Source organism: Sphaeramia orbicularis, chromosome 19 (assembly GCF_902148855.1).
Source record: "Sphaeramia orbicularis chromosome 19, fSphaOr1.1, whole genome shotgun sequence".
NCBI classification, from domain to species: domain Eukaryota; kingdom Metazoa; phylum Chordata; class Actinopteri; order Kurtiformes; family Apogonidae; genus Sphaeramia; species Sphaeramia orbicularis.
The window spans coordinates 42441004-42463013 of record NC_043975.1 but is presented as its reverse complement, the minus strand read 5'-3'; the positions used below and the strand labels follow the sequence as shown (position 1 = coordinate 42463013).

Below are 22010 nucleotides of genomic sequence, written 5' to 3'. Positions count from 1 at the left end.
GAATGATCGTCCCGTTTCCCCGATGTATGTTTTGTTGCATGATTTCCACGGTATCTCGTATATGACATTACATTTCTGTTCCGGTGCTATTTTGTCCTTAGGGTGTACGAGTAGTTGGCGGAGTTTCGTGTGTGGTTTGATGACAGTGTTGATGTGATGTTTTTTCATGACCCTCTGTATTGGTTCTGTTATCCCCCGGATGTATGGTATGATGATGAAATCTTTTGGTTTATCATCGGTCTAGGACACTAAAAACACTACTGAAACCACTACTGGAAAAATATAATAACACGGGACGCATATGACCACCTCATACCCACAGCTAACATCATCCCTCGGATATACGGAACCCCCAAAATACATAAAAAGGACATCCCTCTACGGCCAATAGTAGACAGCATCGGTTCAGTCACATACAACCTCTCCAAAGCCATAGTAGAAATACTCAAACCCCTCCTAGGCACAACACAACACCACTGTAAGAATTCAAAACAACTAGCTCAAGAACTCAACAACATAACTGTAGAAAAAAACGAAATCCTCATTTCACACGATGTCATATCCCTGTTCACCAAAACCCCCGTAGACGTCACACTACACATCGTACAAGGACGCTTAAAACAAGACCGGACCCTCAAAAAGCGCACAAACCTGACAGCTGATGACATATCCACACTTCTACATTTCGTTGCCAAACCCACATACTTTCAGTCCAAAAACATAATATACAGACAGAAAGAAGGATTCGCTATGGGAGACCCACTATCTGCAATCATGAGCAGTTTTTTCATGGAGGACCTGGAAACCAAAGCCATCCACACAGCACCCACCCACTGCAAACCATCACTGTGGAAAAGATATGTAGACGACATTCTGGAAAAAATAGAAACCGGACACACACAAGAACTCACAGACCACTTAAACAGCATTGATAAAACTGGCAATATACAATTCACCCACGAAGAAGAAATAAACCGGACCATATCATTCCTGGACATGAACATCCACCACAGAGAAGACGGCAGCATTAAAATCACAGTGTACAGAAAACCCACACACACCGACCAGTACCTCCTCTGGACATCAGAACACCCCACAGCACACAAACTATCAGTCGTCAGAACACTATATGAACGAGCCACCATCATAACTGATGAACACGACAGACCGGAGGAGGAAAAACATATTCAACACGCACTTACACTGTGTCAGTACCCCAAATGGGCCATCAACAAAGGAAGACAACAAGTCAAAAACAAAGACAAGAAGAGCAAGGACAACAAAAACAAAACGCACAAAAAAGACCGATGATAAACCAAAAGATTTCATCATCATACCATACATCCGGGGGATAACAGAACCAATACAGAGGGTCATGAAAAAACATCACATCAACACTGTCATCAAACCACACACAAAACTCCGCCAACTACTCGTACACCCTAAGGACAAAATAGCACCGGAACAGAAATGTAATGTCATATACGAGATACCGTGGAAATCATGCAACAAAACATACATCGGGGAAACGGGACGATCATTCAACACAAGGAAAAAAGAACGCCAAAAAGAATGCGAAAAGGAGACAGTGGGGAGATTCACACGGACTCAAAAGGAAAAAGCAGAACAGGAGAACTTAAAATCGACCATCACGGACCACTGCAGAAGACATAACCATATCATGGACTGGGACAAGGGCACAAGCATAACATCCGAAACGAACACATTCAAACGTTGGATCAAGGAGGCAATAGAGATCAGGAAGCGGGCGAGTGACACCATCAACCGGGACGAGGGGGCATACACCCTCTGTCACACCTGGGATTCCCTCTTCCAGAGACCACCCAAGGCGGAGGAGGCACGGTCGGCTCAACGGGTTCTGATTGGTCCGTCGAGCCGACCAGCTGATAAATGACACGTCAGCAACACGTCGGATGACGCTTCTGAGGAAGACTGGAGTCACAGTCGAAACTGTCAAGCAGGTAACATCTAAAAACTAAAAACTATTCCTTGTCTGAACAAAAGAAAAAACTATATTTTGATATCATTTATATTTACTGAGTTACTGCATGGATCCACTTCCTATCTCTCATAAGGGGGAAATTTTTCAAAGTTGCACCAAATCCAGAATCAGATACAGATCGAAATGATTTCAATACCTTGTGTTGAGATCATCATAAAGAAGCTGTATACCAAGTTTGAAGTCAATCGGAATTGTAGTTTCGGAGAAGAAGACAATTGAAATTTTTGTAACAGACAACGACAGACGCCATCGCATGACAACAATAGCTTACGACGTGTCAGCCGGTAAGCTAAAAAAAAAAAATTACGAACTAAAAAATGCTCAGCAGCCAAATGTGTAAAAGGACCATAAGAAGCCAAAGCATGCAGAAACACTGGACACACTGGTCCTTTAAAGGCAGACCCTGTGAACCGTCAGCAGACATGAGGATGCTTCATGTGTCAGGTGCAGACGTTCCTCCCATGAGCCTCTGCTTCTGGTGCATGTGCTTATTGCTGTTGTTGCATATGGGTCAAGTCACGCGCCTACTGACTTTGAATTACAAAATTAGAATTGAGATAATGATTTCAAACTTTTTGTCGTTCAATAGTATAACATCTTAAGTTTCTAAATCCATTGAAATTTTTGTCAAAACAGGATTTCCAAGAAAATTATGGAACTTTTTATATGAACTAAATTCAGTCTCTTGGAAAGTTCTCTAAGAATGAATAATAACATAACTTATTGCTGCTGTAATTTGAAATCTCAATCATATATTTCTATTTTCAACATAGGTTTATGACCTTTTATACATCCTTTCATCATTATAAAAACAATTTTTTCTGAAAATTGGTGTGAATTGCTTTTTTAAGCATTTTAATATCAGATGGTGCCGGTTATGTAGAGAATTTCTGTTTTCTGAAAAAAACATGCTTTTTTTTTTTTTTTTTTTTTTAAATCACTAAATAATCAAATGAGCTAAACCAATGGAAATTTGTGAAAGTAAACATTTAACCCTCTGTTTAAAATGTCCATCAGGATTTGACGGGTTGAGGACAGAGACATATGTGCATACCCTCTATAGACTGAACTACTGTGACAGCAGCCATTGTTTTCTGACGTCAGGAGTAGGGCTGGGTATCATGGCCAATTTCCTTAATAGATTCAATTTCGATTCATAAGGTTCTGAATCAATTAATTGCGATTCAATTCAGTATTGATTGATTCAGATGTATTTAGTGATACCAAAGTACAATTTTGAGTTGTAACTTGATTATTTGTCATGCAACACAAAATCAATATTAATATTAGAAAGGAAATAAATCTGACATTTCAGCAGTAAATAGATGAATCTGCTCTGAAATAATGAACAGGACACAAACATGTCCATGTTTCTACAGTGGCTCAGAACAGACTTCGTCATCTTTATTCTGTTTTATACCTGGTGCTTCCAGCTTTAAGGCGCATTACTGTCACCCTGGAGCACTGCAACCAGTTTGGCCCCCCTGAAGCAGAATCATGTTGGGCCATTGGTACAAGAAACTCACTGGAGGGGGAGGGTGGGCAGAGCTTTGTGATTTCCACTTTACTATCCCTCTAACTCCGCCCTCAGCCACAGGTGATCGAAGTTAATAGTTCTAGAATGAGTGGCTTCTGTGACCTGCCTCCACCGGCCAGTTCCTCTGCACTGCAGGCTCCAGTTTGAGGCCGGGAGGGCCTCCTGCGGAGGGGTTTTCCCCACCCTTCCTCTGCATTCCTCCAACACCAGAACCGTCGCGAGCACAGCCAAGAGTCTCCGTGAAGGGCTCGCGAGACGGAGCCGGCTGCACTTCCACGTCGGCAGTTTCCAGGTCATTTACTCACAGACCTGCTCTGAAAAATCAATCTCATCCACCATTAATCGATTACACAAAATTAAAAAGAAATCGATCCAAAATCTATCAAATCAATTTTTTTACCAAGCCCTAGTCAGGAGTTTGGACTGTGGTGACAAAGAAGTGACCATATCTGGACCAAAAAGACAAGGATCTGCAGGAGAATGAGGGGACAGAGACATCTGCTGGGGGTTCTGGGTAACTGAGTGGCTATGGAACCAAGTCCTTAGATGGTTGTCATGTGCCTTCTGAACCTCAGGTGTCTGTCAGAAAAACAGAGGCCGTTTCTCAGTACGTGTTCTACTAATCTGTTCTTTTGTTCTTGTGAAACGTCATCAGTCACGGCCCTAGTTCTGTTCTAATTGAAAGTTCACATAAACCTAGAACCCATGGAATACCTGGTTGTTGTTCTTGTCAGCTAGCTTAAACCAAGGATGCACTGGTCGGTAACTTGTATAGACTTGGCTGGGAAATAATTCCCAAAATGGAGTTTGTGCCGGCTCGGCCGGTTGTGCCCGGCTGAACCGACAAAATGTATAACAGTTTGAAAAATATACAAAATGTATAAATACATGTAAATACACGTACAAATGTATAAATACATGTAAATACACAAACAAATGTATAAATACATGCAAATACACATACAAATGTATAAATACATGTAAGTACTAGTACAAATGTATAAATACATGTAAATACACATACAAATGTATAAATACATGTAAATACATGTACAAATGTATAAATACATGTAAGTACTAGTACAAATGTATACATACATGTAAATACACGTACAAATGTATAAATACATGTAAATACATGTACAAATGTATAAATACATGTAAGTACTAGTACAAATGTATACATACATGTAAATACACGTACAAATGTATAAATACATGTAAATACACATACAAATGTGTAAATACATGTAAATACACATACAAATGTGTAAATACATGTAAATACACATTCAAATGTATTAAATCAAATCAGTGACATTGCGGTGATTTGAGGTAAATCCGTTCTGGAGCAGATGGAGTAAAAACAGCAGAGACAAGGTTAAAGGTCACCAGGACCAGGAGACAGGGTCAAAGGTCACATGTACCAGGAGACAGGGTTAAAGGTCTCATGTACGCAGCTGTTCAATTACAGACACACGGGTGTTCTTAGGAAGTTCGTTTTCTGGGACGTTCTGAACAAGACCGAACTCTGCGTTCTTGTGAATGAGAAACGGCCAGTGTTTCATTCAACAAACAGACTCTGGTTTGTGAGCTGTCAATCACACTTATCAATCAAAGCCTTCTATTCAGCCTACAAATGTATGTATGGATAAATATTTGGCAGATAAACCAGGACTCTTATTCCAGGGTCCAGATAAAACCATAAGTCCATAGTCCTAACCCCATGGACTGCCCGTTAGATGATGATCCATGACCTGCTGCTCTGACACTAACACAAGGTCACATCTATGACATTAATCTGGGACTTATCCATAGAAATCGCTGTTGTTCAGCTTCAGAACACTTCATTTCTACCGTCGGAGGTGTGTCTTGGTATTTCACAATAATATTTTGCCACTCAAGAAGACATTCTGTTTGACATGAAAGCTTGAACTCAACGTCCACCTGCCGCTTGGACGTGATCCTCAATTGACGTTTGTGACTCAGGACCCACAGATAGATCTGAGGTCATGTGACAATGTACGACACTCTAGAAGATGTTGGTGAGTGAAACTTAACATTTTAAAAGGCAGGTTAAGGCAAATCAACATGTTTGGATCAAGAACTGTCAGTTGGACTCCAGTTCCAGAAGGTCAGCCTAGGGTTCCAGAACACACCTGGGACTAGGGATGGGAATCGATAAGAATTTCACGATTCCATTATGGATTTTGCTTATCGATCCGATTCTTTATTGATTGTCTTATCAATTCTCATTGGGTGAGGGAATAAAAGAGTACAAACGGGTGTGTTTGCATTAACTGTGTTTTATATTTCCATCTGCACAGAAAATATAACATATACAGTATGAACAAATAATAACAAATGACACTGGGGAGGGGGGGGGGGTGGGTGCAGTGAAAGTGAAACTTTAGACTCTTTATTAATTCCTCTATTGCCGCATTTCCACTACGTAGAACCGGTTCAACTCAGCTCGTCTCCCATTGTTGTGCACCTCATTCCCTTTCCCCTACCTTCAGAAACTTGTATTTGAGGGGGTGTGACGTTTGTTGCCCGCACCGGAACTGGAACTGGGCCCAGATGACGGCCTGATGTTCACTCTGCCGCTAAGTAGCAAATCAAATGAATCACATGCTGTGGACAAATGTTTGAGCATATTGGAGGGATTCCACCCTTTACAACAAATGGAAGCTTTGACAGTGTTCCAGTGGACCTGGTGTTGTCTGTTTGGACCTGGTGTCGTCTGTTTGAACCTGGTGTTGTCTGTTTGAACCTGGTGTCGTCTGTTTGGACCGGTTCTGCCTCAACACCATGTTGGCTACGTTCTGACCAAAACAATGCAGCGTATGCATCACGTCATCGCGCATGCGCAACGAAGGCGGAATCGATAAGCAGAATCCTTAAGCAGGCAGGCAAACAATTCCAAGGAATCAAGCTACTGGGATCAGGTTCTCGATTCCCATCCCTATCAGGGACTGTATGATTCCACTGGTTCGGATTCAGAGGTCTAATCAGACTGACCCCTGTGTGTGTGTGTGTGTGTGTGTGTCCCCGTCACAGTTTGTCCCTGTCCAGTAGCTCCTGCAGCAGTTCGTTCTGGATGTCCTCTGGCAGCTCCAGAGGGGGCAGGTCGTCCAGACACAGGTCTTCCTGAGCCGGCATCTCCAGCGGCGGCAGCTGAGGAATTGCAATCTCCTTCCCCTTCCCTGTGCTCTTCCTCTCCTGTCCGACCCCCGTCCCCATAGCGCCGCCCGCCGGTGGGAGGACCCAAAGCTCTGAACGCTCCACAAAATCCACCGCCTCCACCGCCTCTGAGCGCAGCCGGGTGTTTTCTGACCGCAGCCGCTCGATCTCCGCAGAAAGGCGCTGATTTTCATCCATCAGGTGCTCGACGAGGCGCCGCAGGTCCTCGATGGTGGTCTGTTGTTCTTCCAAGCGGGTTTTATCATCTTTGGTGGTCTTGGATCCGGGGCAGAGTGGGGTCAAAGGTGGGCAGCTTCCGGCCTGTCGGGTCTGGAGCTGGTATAGTAAGGTGTCGTACTCCCTCTCCCTGGGCCCTGCAGCGGCGGACGGGCCAGAGGAGACCTGAGACTGGTTCAGGCCCAGGGACGGGGTCTGGGTCAGCAGTACAGGGTTGGTGGAGGCCTGAGCCTGGTCTGCTTGAGCCTTGGTCGCCATCCGACGGGTTTCTCTCTTCCACTGTTCCTGGATGAGTCGCTGCTGTTTGACGTGACTGTCCCTCTGCAGCTCCATGGACAGACGAGCCTAGACAGAGGACAGCAGTCAAACACATGCACACACAGAGGGACACACAAAGAGACACACACACACACACACACACAGAGGGACACACAAAGAGACACACACACAGAGGGACATAAAGAGAGAGACACACAGAGGACAGCAGTCAAACACACACACAGAGGGACACAAAGACACACACACACACACTCCTGTTGCTTTGGCCAACACCTGGGACACACTTCTTACCTTTAGCCCTGGGTATCATGGCCAATTTCCATAATCGATTCGATTTCGATTCATAAGGTTCTGAATCAATTAATCACGATTCGATTCGATCCAATATCAATTCAATTCAGTATTACTTGACTGATTCAAATTTAGTGATACCAAAGTACAATTTTGAGTTGTAACCTGATTATTTGACTACTGCAGTCATGCAACACATCAATACTGGATGTGAATGAACAGGACTACAGTGGCTCAGAACGGTCTACTTTGTCATCTTTATTCTATTTTATGGCTGGTGGCTTCTACTCACTGGGAGGGGGGGTTGTGCTCCGTGATTGGAGCGGGAGTGGGGTTGCGCTCCGTGATTGTTGGTCGAGGAGCGGGGGGAGTGGCGTAGCGGTCGGACATTGCTGCTTTACTATTCCTCTAACTCCATACTCAGCCATAGGTGATCGTATGGATCTAGGTTAACATTCCAAGAATGACCGGCTTCCGCGACTTGCTTCGGAGAACCACTGGGCAGCCAGTTCCGTCACACTGCGGGTTTGAGTTTGAGGCCGGGAGGGGTTTTCCCCATCCTTCCTCAACATCTTTTCCACGCCAGAGCTGTCGTGAGTGAGACCAAGACGCCCCCGTCTTCCCCAGGGGTTTGCAAGATGGAGCCGGCCGCGCTTGCACGTACTCCCGGTCCTGCTCTGAAAAATCGATCTCATCCACTACCAATCGATTATGCAAAATTAAAACGAAATCAATCTAAGATCGGTCAAACCAGTTTTTCTACCCAGCCCTAGGGCTAACATTCACATAGCTCTGTGCTTTGTATTTAATAAAATCTACAGTTTTATGTCTATGTGATGAGGATCTGCATGGAACTGGTTCATTATTGGAAGGAACTGGAGCGTCTCACCTGCTCACACTCTGTCGTCTTCATTGCATCTGTCAAAAGATCTGGGACAAAGAGACAAAAACCCATGTGAGAAACACTGAAGAGTCCTGATTAGCAACACGAGCATGGCCTTTTACTATAGAATCAACTAGAATGTGCCCTGTGGGGGACCATGGGTTCTACTTGTGGTGGTTTTTATACTGGGGAGGGTTGACTTTTGGGAACAGATGTGAATCTATATTTTATAAGTAACAACATAAAAATAATTTGGTGAATCATTCTTTAAAATGTAAACGGTAATTAATAAGGAGTATTAATACTCGGGCACCTGTAGAGTGAAACTGTGGAGTACACAGGAAGTGCATGGATGGGGGGTGAATAGTTTGTAAGACCAGGGTGGGGGAAGTTCTCCATCAGTAACTGGACATACCTTACCTATGTCTGTCAGGGTTTCCTCCAGGATTTTTTGAAACTGTGGGCTTTGTGCCCCCCCACTCCCACCAAAAAAACACATTATCACCACTTAAAACTTTCATGAATAAAGTTTTTATTTCAGACAAAGGTCATGTATCCTGATCTACTGTTGGTCCACTTTGCAGCCAGGCTTGGGTCCCAGATGGATTCGCTGTGTGGTTTGGCTCAAACACATCTGATGGAACTAATTAATATGAGTTTAAAGAAAAAACAGGAAATTTATGTGGAGTTTATATTAAAAGGATGCATTACTGATTCATTTTCGGATAGGTCAGTTGATTGTTAATGGTAAAAAAAAACAGTCATAACAAAGCTGATAATTATTATAAGAGAAAAAGCTTTAATCTAAGTAATTTCAGGAAGTGCTTTTATTTTGAAGTCTGTCGAAACAGGAAGTACCTTTAGATTGTGTTGACAAAATAAAAAACTTCCCACTTTCTAGATGTGGAGTGTCAGTTCTCTGTTTGTGTTCTGTAGCTGCAGCATGTTTTAGAAGACACACACAGTTTGAGCAGAAACCGTCTGGTCATTAAATGCCCCACACTCCAACTCCAACCTATTGGCATGTGTGACGGAGCCGGGAGTTAACGCAGCTTCCTGTTTTGAACTTCATTTCCCATCATGCAGCTTTGCGCTTCTGTGATCATAAGGCTACTGTATTCAAAATAACTAATATCTATGAAAATATTGGTCCTATCAACTTGCCAAGATATTGAATGTGGAGACGGGACTGTTCCTAAACTGTAGGAACCAAAGTGGACAGATAAAAACATCTACATTTGACAGAATCATGCAGATACAAACAAACACACACACACACACACCAAGGTTATTATCGTTAACGAAAACTAATGAAATGATGAAAACTAGAATTGAAAAAACATTTTCGTTAACTGAAATAAATAAAAACTATATTAAAAGAAAAAACGATAACTAACTGAAACTGTATTGTGTGTTTACAAAACTAAAACGGATAAAAATTGTGGATAAAATTCCCTTCGTTTTTGTCTTTGTCAATGTCGGATTGATACGAAAGCGATTTATTTCCGTCGAGCAATTTTATCTAGTGGCACCATACGACACTTCACGGTCCGTTACTTGTGGTCACTTGTGGTTTACAGTTGTCTTTTGGTCCCTACTCTACCTGGAAACATGGAGACTAAAGTTGGGAGAAAGCAGCAGAGTCATGTCTGGGATTTATTTGAATACGCCGGCGAAGAAGATAAAAGATATGAAAAAACTAAAACTAGACTAAAACTAAGCATTTAGAAAAAAATAAAAACACATAGAAACTGGCAAACCTGCTCTAAAAACTAATCAAAACTAACTGAATTAGAGGAAAAAAGTCAAAACTAAATAAAACTAAACTATAATGAAAAATCCAAAACAATTATAACCTTGACACTAGGGCTGCACGAGTTTGGCAAAAAAAAAAACCCAATTTTTTCCTCTAAAAACTCGATTTTCGATTTCGATTTTTGGGTAAAACTACAAAAGACAACAGAAGTCAGCATGTCGTTTTTATGAGCAGCGCACAATGCAAGGCACTGCTCTGACCTCAAATCTGTGATGGTATCGTGATGAACCCACAGAAGTTTATTTTTTCTTAATTAAATCTTTATTGAAGGAAGTAGAGTATACAAACAATGTATACAACAAGAAAATAACATAAGTTTGCCAGGGGGAATATACTACAATGTCCAAATCAGAGCAAATACTTATGTTTTTATAGCCTTTTTGTTTCCAGATTTATCTAACAGCTTTAAATAAAGTTCAACATCTTTCAAAAAATAAATAATATTTGGTTTTGTGTTACAGAACTTACCTTTGTGAATGAAAAATTTAGCATGTAAGAGGTCTAAATTAATTATTTAAAATAAAAACTTTTCTTTTTTTTTCTTTTTGGGGTATCTGGGCCCACAGAAGTGATACCAATGTAAGTCAGTGACAGGCATCAGTCGTGCGTGCGTGGACCACATAATATGAGTGATCCACATGCGGTTCTATTTAAACTGGGGGAACCGTGTGTGGAACAGACCGACCCAGGACACACTGGAGGGATTCTATCCCCGGAGCTGGTGGATGTGTGTGGGCAGAGGGCTGTGTGGGCTCCTCTGCTGAGGCTGCTGACCCCGAGACCTGGACCCGGTTCGGAAGAAGACAGTATGGTACGGATCCGGGACAACGTAAGATGAGTGATCTGCATGCAGTTATGTTTCAGTTGCGGGATCCGTGCATGAAGCCACGGCTTACATTGCTATAAGTACTGCAGGCTCATTAACACATTTAAAGTCCAGTCATTACATGGACTTCTGTGACAGACCGCTGTCACTGATAGGAGGAAGAGCCTACGGTAGCCCGCAAGCGCGCGGACTGGAGGCACGAGAGAGATGAAATCGATTTTACGATTTCCCTTTTTTAAAAATTGTCCTAATTAAAATATCCAATTTCGATTTAAAATCGATTAATCGTGCAGCCCTACTTGACACACACACACACACACACACACACTCTGAGCCCTTCCAGTATTATAATATAGATACAAATGATCACTGTGTCTGTGACCACGCCCACATATAGGATAGAGCCAATGAATGGTTCCACTGCTGATGTTAAAAGGCATCACAACATTCAACCCTTCATCAGGATTCACCCCCTGCTGAAAAACTCACCACATTCAACACTGCAAAGACCTCTGCTGTTCATATGGCATTATTCAGCACAGACTACAGCCCCATGAACCCCTACAGAGCAGACATTTATGGAAACACTCAGTCACTATTGAATGTTCACAGCCCCACCTACATTTAACTCAGCAAAAAGTTCAGATCTTTCCACTGGACGATCATTAAAGTCTAGGGGTGTTAGAAAATATTGGTTCTGCAATATATCACGATATTTCATTTCACAATATTGTATCGATATTAAAAAGTACTGTATCAATATTTTTAGGTATTTATTCAAATGCAGATATGGCGGAGGTTCACTTTTTGTTTTTCTTTATTGTATTTATCTTATTTATTATAATTTATATGAAGCATCCTAAAAGCACTTTTTACTGTTTGAGAAGCAGATCTTAGTTCCTTTGTTGGGACTGAACTAAAATACTGTTCTGATGTTAGTTCTGAACTAATAGAATATGAACATCTTAACAGGATCTTAAACTGTAATGTCTGTAAAACATCATTTCAGTTTAAACACAGGAACATTTTGTGATATAGCATTAGATCCTGTTTTGATCAAATAAAAATGTGTTTAGTATGTATGCATATTTCTGGTGTACTTCAGTTCTTCCAGGAAAAAATCTTAAAAATATATAAAAATCTTAAAAATATACACTACTGGTCAAAAGTTTTAGAGTAGTCCAATTTTTACACTTACTTCTTCCTGTCAGCATTTCCCCCAGTTTCTGAGTGCCTTTGGATGGTGAAGGAAACTGGACTTACTGACACCTTGACTTTCTTGGCAATTTCTCTCTAGGACAGACCTACATTTTTCAGTGTTATGATGGTCTGTCTCTCTTCTATCGTTAATTGCCTTTTCCTCTTTTCCATTTTTATAGTAACACACTACTTTCTGCAGTACAATACTGTTCAAATAATGCTCACAACGGTATGGTACCAAAATGTGTTCCAGCACTACCTTTATGCAGACAGAGGGGGTTGGAAGGAATTCAGAAACATTGGGACACCTGTAGGAATTGGTAGCACCGAGTTTCGAGGCTTGATCAACCTCCATTGCTCCAGAATGGCTTTAAGTTGTTAACCCATTTCTTGTTCGCCTTTTTGTATAATTCTGAAATGTACATTATTTTTCAGTTTTGTTAAACCTTACCTTTTTTTTTTTTTTAACCTCTGGCAGTTCACCACTTACCTTTGTACCATTTCAAGCTGTTCATTGGACTTGAACTGCTTGAATTTTAATACAAAACTGGAAAAATTGGGGTGTTCTAAAACTTTTGACCGGTAGTGTATATGAATAAACTAATGTAAAATGAATAAATGATAATAAAAATAATTTTAAAAAATCTTAAAAATATATGAAAAATCTTTTAAAAAACAATAAAAACTGCCTTTTTAACAGTATCGTGATATGTCGTATCGTGATTCTAGTATTATGATTTGTTTCGTATTGCCAGATTCTTGCCAATACACAGCCCTATTACAGTCATTAATATGTTTCAACTGCAACAAGTTTTAACCATAACTGATGCAGCAGCTTCTCATTTCTGAAACATCCATCAGTTTGACAGAGAGCATAAAGTTTGGACTGTGTTTAATGGAAGACGGTCATGTGGTCTGATGAGTCCAGATGAACCCTTTTATAGAGAGATGATTGAAGTGATTACCCATCATGCCTAGTGCCTACAGTCCAAGCCTGTGGGGGCAGTGTTCTGATCTGGGGTTTGGTCAGCGGACCAGGTCTAGGTTTAGCAACATTAGTTTTCCAAAAAACAAGGTAAAACAAATGCAGTGACATCACATTAGCTTATCGGAACAAAGCCAAGGTGAACAGATGCTATAAGGTAAGGTAAGGTAAAGAAAGATAAGATAAGACAAAATAAGATAAGATAAGGTGAGGTAAGATAAGGTAAGGTGAGATAAGATAATGTAAGGTAAGATAAGATAAGATAAGATAATGTAAGCTAAGGTAAGATAAGACAAGACACAATCAAAATTCCTTTAACTCCTTTTTTTTTTTTTACCTCTAAGACACATGTTTCAATACCTCGGTAGTCCAAATACTTTGAGAGTTGACGTTTGTGTCAGAGTTAACAGACTGTTCCTACTTTTACAGTCATAAAATAATAGAATCGAACATGTGGAACAGCACAGGTTTGTGTGAAGTGAGTGAACACAGCTGCTCCTGTTCCATGTTGGACACTTTATCTGTATATTTTGGGCAATTCTGAATTCTATGCTATTCATTCCGAAGAGCGCATGTCTTCAGTGAGTGATGAGTAGACGAAGAAGGTCTGAGTGGATGTCAGCGTCACAGTAAACGGACACAACACACTGTCCTCCTGCTCAGCTGGTGGTGTTACCTGCTGCTTTTCCGTGGCAGGTGATGGCCTCTTTGTATTTCCCAGCTGCAAGCAGGCGGTCAGCCTTCCTGCACTGCTGATGAGCCTGGACACAGAATGGAACAAAGCATTTCATCAGATTCATCTGTTGATTTCATGCTACTAGGGCTGCACGATTTTGGCAAAAAAAAAAAAAAAAAATCCCGATTTTTTTCCTCTAAAAACTCCATTATTGATTTCAATTTTGATTTTTGGGTAAAACTACAAAAGGCAAGGCAAGGGAAGTTTATTTGTATAGCACATTTCAGCAACAAGGCAATTCAAGGTGCTTCACACAGGACATTGAAATAAAAGAAACAAAAAGAAACACATTTAGAACATTATAAAAGAAACATGTAAAAGGTGATTAAAAACAGCAAGTAAGAAAACAACACAAAATAAAAAATAAAATAAAATAAAATAAAAATAAAAACACACACATATTAAAGTAAGAGTTGCAGTGCAGAGTTTCAAAGAGAATATAAAATTTCAAAAGTCAAAAGCCTTTTAGTCAAAGGCAGCAGGGAACAGGTGAGTCTTTAACCTTGAATTTAAAGAACTCAGACTCTCAGCAGACCTGATATTTTCTGGTAGTTTGTTCCAGATATATGGAGCATAGAAACTGAACGCTGATTCTCCATGTTTAGTTCTGACTTTAGGAACACCGAGCAGACCTGCACGAGATGACCTGAGTGGTCTGGATGGTTCATACTGGACTAGAAGGTCTCTGATGTATTTGGGCCTAAACCATTCAGTGCTTTATATGCTAGTAAGAGAATTTTAAAGTCTATTCTCTGAGAGACGGGGAGCCAGTGTAGAGATCTCAGAACTGGACTGATGTGGTCCACTCTCTTGGTCTTAGTGAGGACTCGAGCAGCAGCCTTCTGGATCAGTTGCAGTCGTAGGATAGGCTTTTTAGGCAGACCAGAGAAGATACTGTTACAGTAGTCAACTCGACTAAAGATAAATGCATGGATAAGTTTTTCTAGGTCCTGCTGCGACATCAGTCCTTTAATCCTAGAAATGTTCTTGAGGTGATAGTAAGCTGACTTTGTAATTGTTTGTATGTGGTTTTAAAATTCAGGTCTGAATCCATGACGACACCCAAATTCCTGGCCTGGTGTGAGGTTTTTAACTGAAGTGACTGGAGCTGCATGCTGATTTTAAGACGCTCCTCCTTGGGTCCAAAAACAACTACCTCAGTTTTTTCTCTGTTTAACTGAAGAAAGTTATGGCCCATCCATTCAGATATTTGCTCCATGCATTTACCCAGTGCTTGTATGTGGCTATGGTCACCTGGGGTCATTGAAATGTAGAGCTGTGTGTCATCTGCAGAGTTATGGTAATCTATTTTGTTTTTTTCTATGATCTGAGCCAGTGGAAGCATGTAGATGTTGAACAGAAGGGGCCCCAGGATGGAGCCTTGGGGGACTCCACATGTAATTTTGGTCTGCTCAGATTTAAAGTTACCTATTGACACAAAATAATCCCTGCCCTTTAAGTAGGATGCAAACCAATCAAGAACTGTGCCAGACAGTCCCACCTAATTTTCCAGTCGATCAAGTAATATATCATGGTCGACTGTGTCGAATGCAGCACTGAGGTCCAGTAACACTAAAACTGAAGATCTGCCATGATCTGTGTTTAAGCGAATGTCATTAAATACTTTGAGCAGAGCTGTCTCAGTGCTGTGATGTGGTCTAAAACCTGACTGAAAGACGTTAAAGCAGCTGTTGACTGTTAAGAAGTAATTTAGCTGTTGGGACACAGCCTTTTCAATGATTTTACATAAAAAAGGAAGATTTGATATCGGCCTGTAGTTGTTCATTGAAGTCTTTTCTAGAGTGTTCTTTTTTAGGAGCGGCTTAATAACAGCTGTTTTCAGGGTCTGTGGGAAGACTCCTGAGCTTAGAGACACGTTTACAATCTGTAACAGGTCAGATGCCATGACATGTGAAACTTTTTTGAAAAAATCTGTGGGTAAAACATCTAGACAGCAGTAGGAAGAGCTCAGCTGGTGTAGAATGTCCTCCAGATTTTTGTCATTGATTGGATTAAAGTGCGTCAGGGTGTTTAAATGGTTTAAATGGTTTTCAGACAGCACAGATCCTGAACCTGGTGTTGAGGAACTCACGGCCTGTCTAATGTGCTGAATTTTCTCTGTAAAGAAAAAAGCAAAGTCATTGCAGGCCCTGTCAGAGTGAAGTTCAGGGGCTATTAACACAGGGGGGGTTTGTTAGTCTGTCAACAGTAGAAAACAGTGCTCGAGCATTATTTTTGTTTTTGGTGATAATGTTTGAGAAGAAAGACTGCCTTGCATTCCTCAGCTGTATATTATAAGTGTGAAGTTTCTCTTTGTAGATGTCAAAATGAATCTGGAGATTTGATTTTCGCCACCTGCGTTCAGCTTTCCGACACTCAACAGAAGACAAAAGACAACAGAAGTCAGCATGTCGTTTTCGTGAGCAGCCCACAATGCAAGGCACTGCTCCCTACCTCAAATCTGTGATGGTATCACGTGATGAACCCACAGTTTTTTTTTCTTCATTAAATCTTTAAAATGAGGTAGAGTATACAAACAATGTATACAACAAGAAAATAACATAAGTTTGCCAGGGGGAATACACTACAATACAATGTCCAAATCAGAGCAAATACTGATGGCTTTTATAGCCTTTTTGGTTCCAGATTTATCTAACAGCTTTAAATAAAGTTCAACATCTTTCAAAAAATAAATAATATTTGGTTTTGTGTTACAGAATTTACATTTGCGAATGAAAAATTTAGCAAGTAAGAGAACTAAATTAATTATTTAAAAAAAAAAAAACTTTTTTTCCCCCTTTTTTGGGTATCTGGGCCCACAGAAGTGATACCAATGTAAGTCAGTGACAGGCATCAGTCATGCATGCATAGGCCACGTAATATGAGTGATCCCCATGTGGTTCTATTTAAATTGGGGGATCCGTGCGTGGAAGAGACCGACCCAGGACATGCTGAAGGGGTTCTATCCCTGGAGCTGGTGGATGTGTGTGGGCAGAGGGCTGTCTGGGCTCCTCTGCTGAGGCTGCTGACACCGCGACCAGGACCCGGATTGGAAGAAGACAGTACGGTACGGATCTGAGACAATGTAAGATGAGTGATCCCCATGCAGTTATATTTGAATTGCGGGATCCGTGCATGAAGCCATGGCTTATATTGCTGTAAGTACTGTGGGCTCAAGAACAGATTTAAACTCCGGTCATTACACAGACTTCTGTGACAGACCGCTGTCACAGATAGGAGGAAGAGCCTACGTTAGCCCGGAGGCGCGCGGTCCAGAGGCGCGAGAAAGATGAAATCGATTTTATGATTTACATTTTTAAAAATTGTCCTAATTAAAAAATCCAATTTCGATTTAAAATCGATTAATCGTGCAGCCCTACATGCTACATCATCTTCTGTAATGTCCTTCAAAAGCTGGTTTATTCAGACTGTCTCTCAAACTCTCCTCCTCTATTCACACACCAGTAAATCCATGTTACTGACTCTCCTTCTTCCCTGGAGTCGCTGTGCTTTATGTCCTCACAGGTTTTCCCTGGATCCTCTCTAGTCCTGCTGCTGTGGTCCTGCTTCTGTCCTCCTCCATCATCATTATTCATTTATCCATAGAGTTGTAGCAGGGTTTATTATATAGTTACATGTGGGGCTGCAGCTATCGAACATTTTAGTATTCAAGTATTCTCCTGCAAATTCCTTCGATTAATCAGATAAAACTTATTTTTGCTTGGTTAAAGAGCAACTATAAATACGCAAGAGGAAATACGGTATTTCACTTAATAATGAAGGACCAATTGGTTTCCTTTTTTTTTTTTTTTTTTGATAATTAACAATTTTATTTCTTACATTCATAATGTGTATACGCAACAAAATGTATTTTCTTGACTAGAAACATTTCCAGAGAGGCAATTGCAAACACAAATAAAAATAAATTAAACACATAAAAATAAATAAAATTTAATTACGTTCAACTTAGTACTTCTTGTAAGTATCAAAAATATAAGGCATTGATAAATAAAAAAAATAGGACCAACGGCCCAGTGGCTTACCGGCCAAATTAAAAGCTTTGGGAAATGTATCCAGATGCCATTTATTATCACCCAATTATGTGTATTTATTATATTACAAAAATAGCCCATGTTTTGGTCATATTCCAATCAGATCTATAAAAAATTCAAATTCCAACTTGATATCAGTGATACTTACTGATTTATTGTATCAATCCACTTCCTATCTCTTATAATCAGAACATTTTTCAAAGTCGCACCAAATCCAGAATCAGATCCGGACGGAAATAATTTCAATACCTTGTGTTGACATCATCATAAAGAAGCCGCACACCAAGTCTGAAGTCAATCAGAACTGTAGTTTTGGAGAAGAAGACGATTGAAATGTTTTCCCCATAAGAGCCCATGTTAAATTTTCAGTAAGTTCCCGGATCCAGAAGAAGATCCTGATCAGCATGTGGCCATTATGTTTTGGTCATCTCCCCATCAGCGCTGTATTGTAGAAATTTCAACTTGATATCATTTATATTTACTGAGCTATTGCATGGATCCACTTCCTATCTCTTATAATGGGGAAATTTTTCAAAGTTGCACCAAATCCAGAATCAGATCTGGATCCAAATAATTTCATTACATTTTGTTGACATCATCATAAAGAAGCTGTATACCAAGTTTGAAGTCAATTGGAATTGTAGTTTCGGAGAAGAAGACGATTGAAATTTTTGTAACGGACGCCAGACGCCGCCGCCAAACACTGCTGCCAGACACCGCATGATGACAATAGCTTACAGCCTGTTGGCCGGTAAGCTAAAAACTGAAAAATTAACATTTTTAGCATTTCTACTTTAAAAGAGCCCACACCTAGTAAATAATCCAAATGTAGTTTGTTCCACTGACCATTTGAGCTAATTTACACAGACTGTTATCATCTGGGTCACAGAATGTTTAGTCTGTTGTTGGATCTAAAAAGATTTACAGTGACTATGTAGGTTGTGAACTCCTCAAACTATGGCTGCAAACAACCAAAGGAAAAAAAAACAAAAACTGGAAATAATTCACTGCAGAAACTTAGGACCTGTGTGAGGATAAGTACTCAGTGCAGGAGGAATATTTAGTTTTATTTTATTTCATTTCCTGAATCTTCAGAGTGTGGTGATTATTCCCATCCTCAAAATGGCTTGAACTGAAGCTAAAGATTTCCTTTGAAAATCACATCAAACATGCTGTTACAAACCATCTAAGTGCTAAAAGGGCAGAGGGAGTGACATATGGACCAGATTTTACTGGACATTTGTACAAGTCTACTGTAGTTAGATTTGTAAAGTAGTAACACTGACTTAGCGCCAGTCAGTGATAACATGCCAAAATATTTTATATACCTGTTATAGATTTTTGGAGTATATTGTTGTTACGACATGTAGAAAATAGCTTAAAAACATAAATATGCTTCTTGGAAAAAGACAAAATTCCAACTGTGTGAATAATAGAAAACCTCCACCTCTGTGCATTGCCTTAAAAAACATGGCACACACGGTGGAATTTAGTTTCTTTTTCTGCAGAATGGCAGAGAAAACTCAGTAGCGTTTCTTTAACTCAGTTCTGCTCTACTCTACGGTGGAATTTAGTTTCTTTTTCTGCAGAATGGCAGAGAAAACTCAGTAGTGTTTCTTTAACTCAGTTCTGCTCTACTCTAGAAGACTTTGGAGGACAACGAAAAAAGACTTAAATGTGACCCCACCCCACTTTAAAGACAATGTCCCACGAGACATGCAGCTTTTAACTGCAAGGACTGGGAATGCTGCACACTCACTAATTCTATTAGTATTAGTATATTAGTATATATTAAGATCACAGTTAGACTGTAAGAGCGGTTTACTTTTTGGTATTTTTGATTTCGTTTGATGAGTGAATCTAATCTTCATCTCCAAATGACAGCGTCAGGTCTCAGCATCTGATCTGAGGATTTAGGGAATAAAACTCAGAGTTTTTGACACATTTAATTGGGCTTTTAAGAAGTTAAATATATATAGATGGCCAGTGTGGGTGTTTGTGTGGTTCTCCAGCTTCCTCCCACCACCCAAACACATGCACCTATGGGTGAACTGGTCGATCTAAATCAGCCATAGGTGTGAATGTCAGAGTGAATAGTTGTTTGTCTGTATACGTCAAGCCTGTGATGAACTAGTGACACACCCAGGGTGAACCCATTGGTCCATGATATGTAGCAGGCATAGACTCCAACATCCCCAGGACGAAAATGAATAAATGAATGATATTGGAAATGCAACAAGGATTTATTACTATGCTGTATTATGCTAATAAGATATATTCTATGGATTGTGATATCATGTTGTAGATCAAAAATGAGAGAAAAATGGCTTGTTTTTAGGCAAATACAGACAAAAAAAAGCCATCCCAACATCTAAACCCTAAACAAAAGTAAAGATATCCTGAAGATCTGCTCAATTACTGACATTTTTCTTCAGTGTCTTTGTCTAAATATGACTATCAATTAATCATTTTGTGAATTTAATTGGAGACAAATGATGGGGATGTAAATCCATCTGGGGTAAAAAAGCTGACATATCTTTTTGACCCTGTTAATACCCCCATTCCCACCCCACCAAAGACATGGTGTGATTCTGTAGGAACACTACTGAAGGGAAGAGTTTTCTCCCTAAACCTTCAATTCCATGATGGTTTCTTAACCATGGACAATTTTATTTAATTTCATGACATTTCCAGGATTGGGAAAATTACATTTTAAAGTTCCATGCGTGACAGGTTTTTTCATGACTGTAGGAGGAGTGGACGACCAGTTAACAAACAGTCAACAAGCCTTAGTGATGTCATGCACTTTGGTTTAAGGAAAAAAGGGTTATTTTATTGCTGACTGCAATACTTGAGTATTTAGTCATTTATTGAACAAACTTTGTTAGGAACTGTAATTTTAAAGCAGAAAATGCACTTTTAAGGGAAAACAGTATTTTATTGCTGTTGCAATATCTGCTGAATATTAAATTGAACATTTGTTTTTACAAACTTTGTTATATAATTCTAATTGTTGTGCACCGAGTGTTTTTATTAGACAAAAGAGAATGTATTTTATTGCTGCCATAAATAAAAAATAAGAGCCTTTTTTCATTTCATAATCTGACTAGTTGTTACAGTAGTTGATGACTAGTCGACTTTTGATTCGATAGTTGCAGCCCTAGACTTTTGGATTCCTGTGGTCAGCTACCGATGAGAGGTATTTAAGGAACTAACAACTCTTTTGTTGTTTGGATGTGATGATATGATCAGATGACATAATATCAAGGTTTTTCATCTTTGTTTTTATCGTTTTGATAGCTCACTAGCCTTCACATGGCCTTACAAATAAGGAAGCAGTGAGTAAACAATCAGAACCTCGTTGGTAAAAATGACTGTAAATACAGAGTATCTATAAGAGCATGGCAAATAATGGACAGTATTCAATTACTATGTCAAACATCTCTATTTTTCATACAAGTAAATTAACGATCTGTGTCATAGCTAATGCTATCAGACAATACAAATGTGGCAAAAACAACAAAGCGGTTCGCGGCTAACTTACCGTGGACTGCTGCTAATGTAGCTTACCTATGCACTGCCCTAGCTTACAGTAACATTAGCCTGTTATTGCAACATCAACACCCAAACTGACCAGATTGAGCGGGCTGTCGACGACCTCCATGGAGTCCAGTCTGCCAGAGTTTCCGCTACATGAAAGGTGTCTCTCTCCGCCACGGACTGTCATCCGCACCGCCAGAAAAATATCACAGAAAAAAAAAAATTATTCGCAAAATTACTGGACTCAAGGAAGTACACTCGCCTCCACAGGCGAAGATGCGTCAACACACGTCGTGACGTCAGCACATCCATACGTGGTCACATGTTTGCTTCGTGAAAATACCGGAAGTAAATAAGTCCTTAAATGTCAAAATAAAAGCACTCATGGAAAAATATGAGGAAGTGTGTGTTCTGTTACCTGA

The 22010-nt window shown here is 40.2% G+C and overlaps 1 protein-coding gene across 1 annotated transcript; it reads right to left on the bottom strand.

Moving 5' to 3' along the window:
* Nucleotides 1-6405: 6405 nt before the first annotated feature.
* Nucleotides 6406-21873, bottom strand: nrbf2b (nuclear receptor binding factor 2b). Its single transcript, XM_030163025.1, has 4 exons — nucleotides 21683-21873; nucleotides 13937-14021; nucleotides 8440-8480; nucleotides 6406-7325 (listed from the first exon to the last, which is right to left on the bottom strand). Exons 1-4 carry the CDS (start codon nucleotides 21773-21775, stop codon nucleotides 6615-6617), a joined length of 930 nt encoding a protein of 309 aa, XP_030018885.1. The 5' UTR covers nucleotides 21776-21873; the 3' UTR covers nucleotides 6406-6614.
* Between the last annotated feature and the right edge of the window lie 137 nt (nucleotides 21874-22010).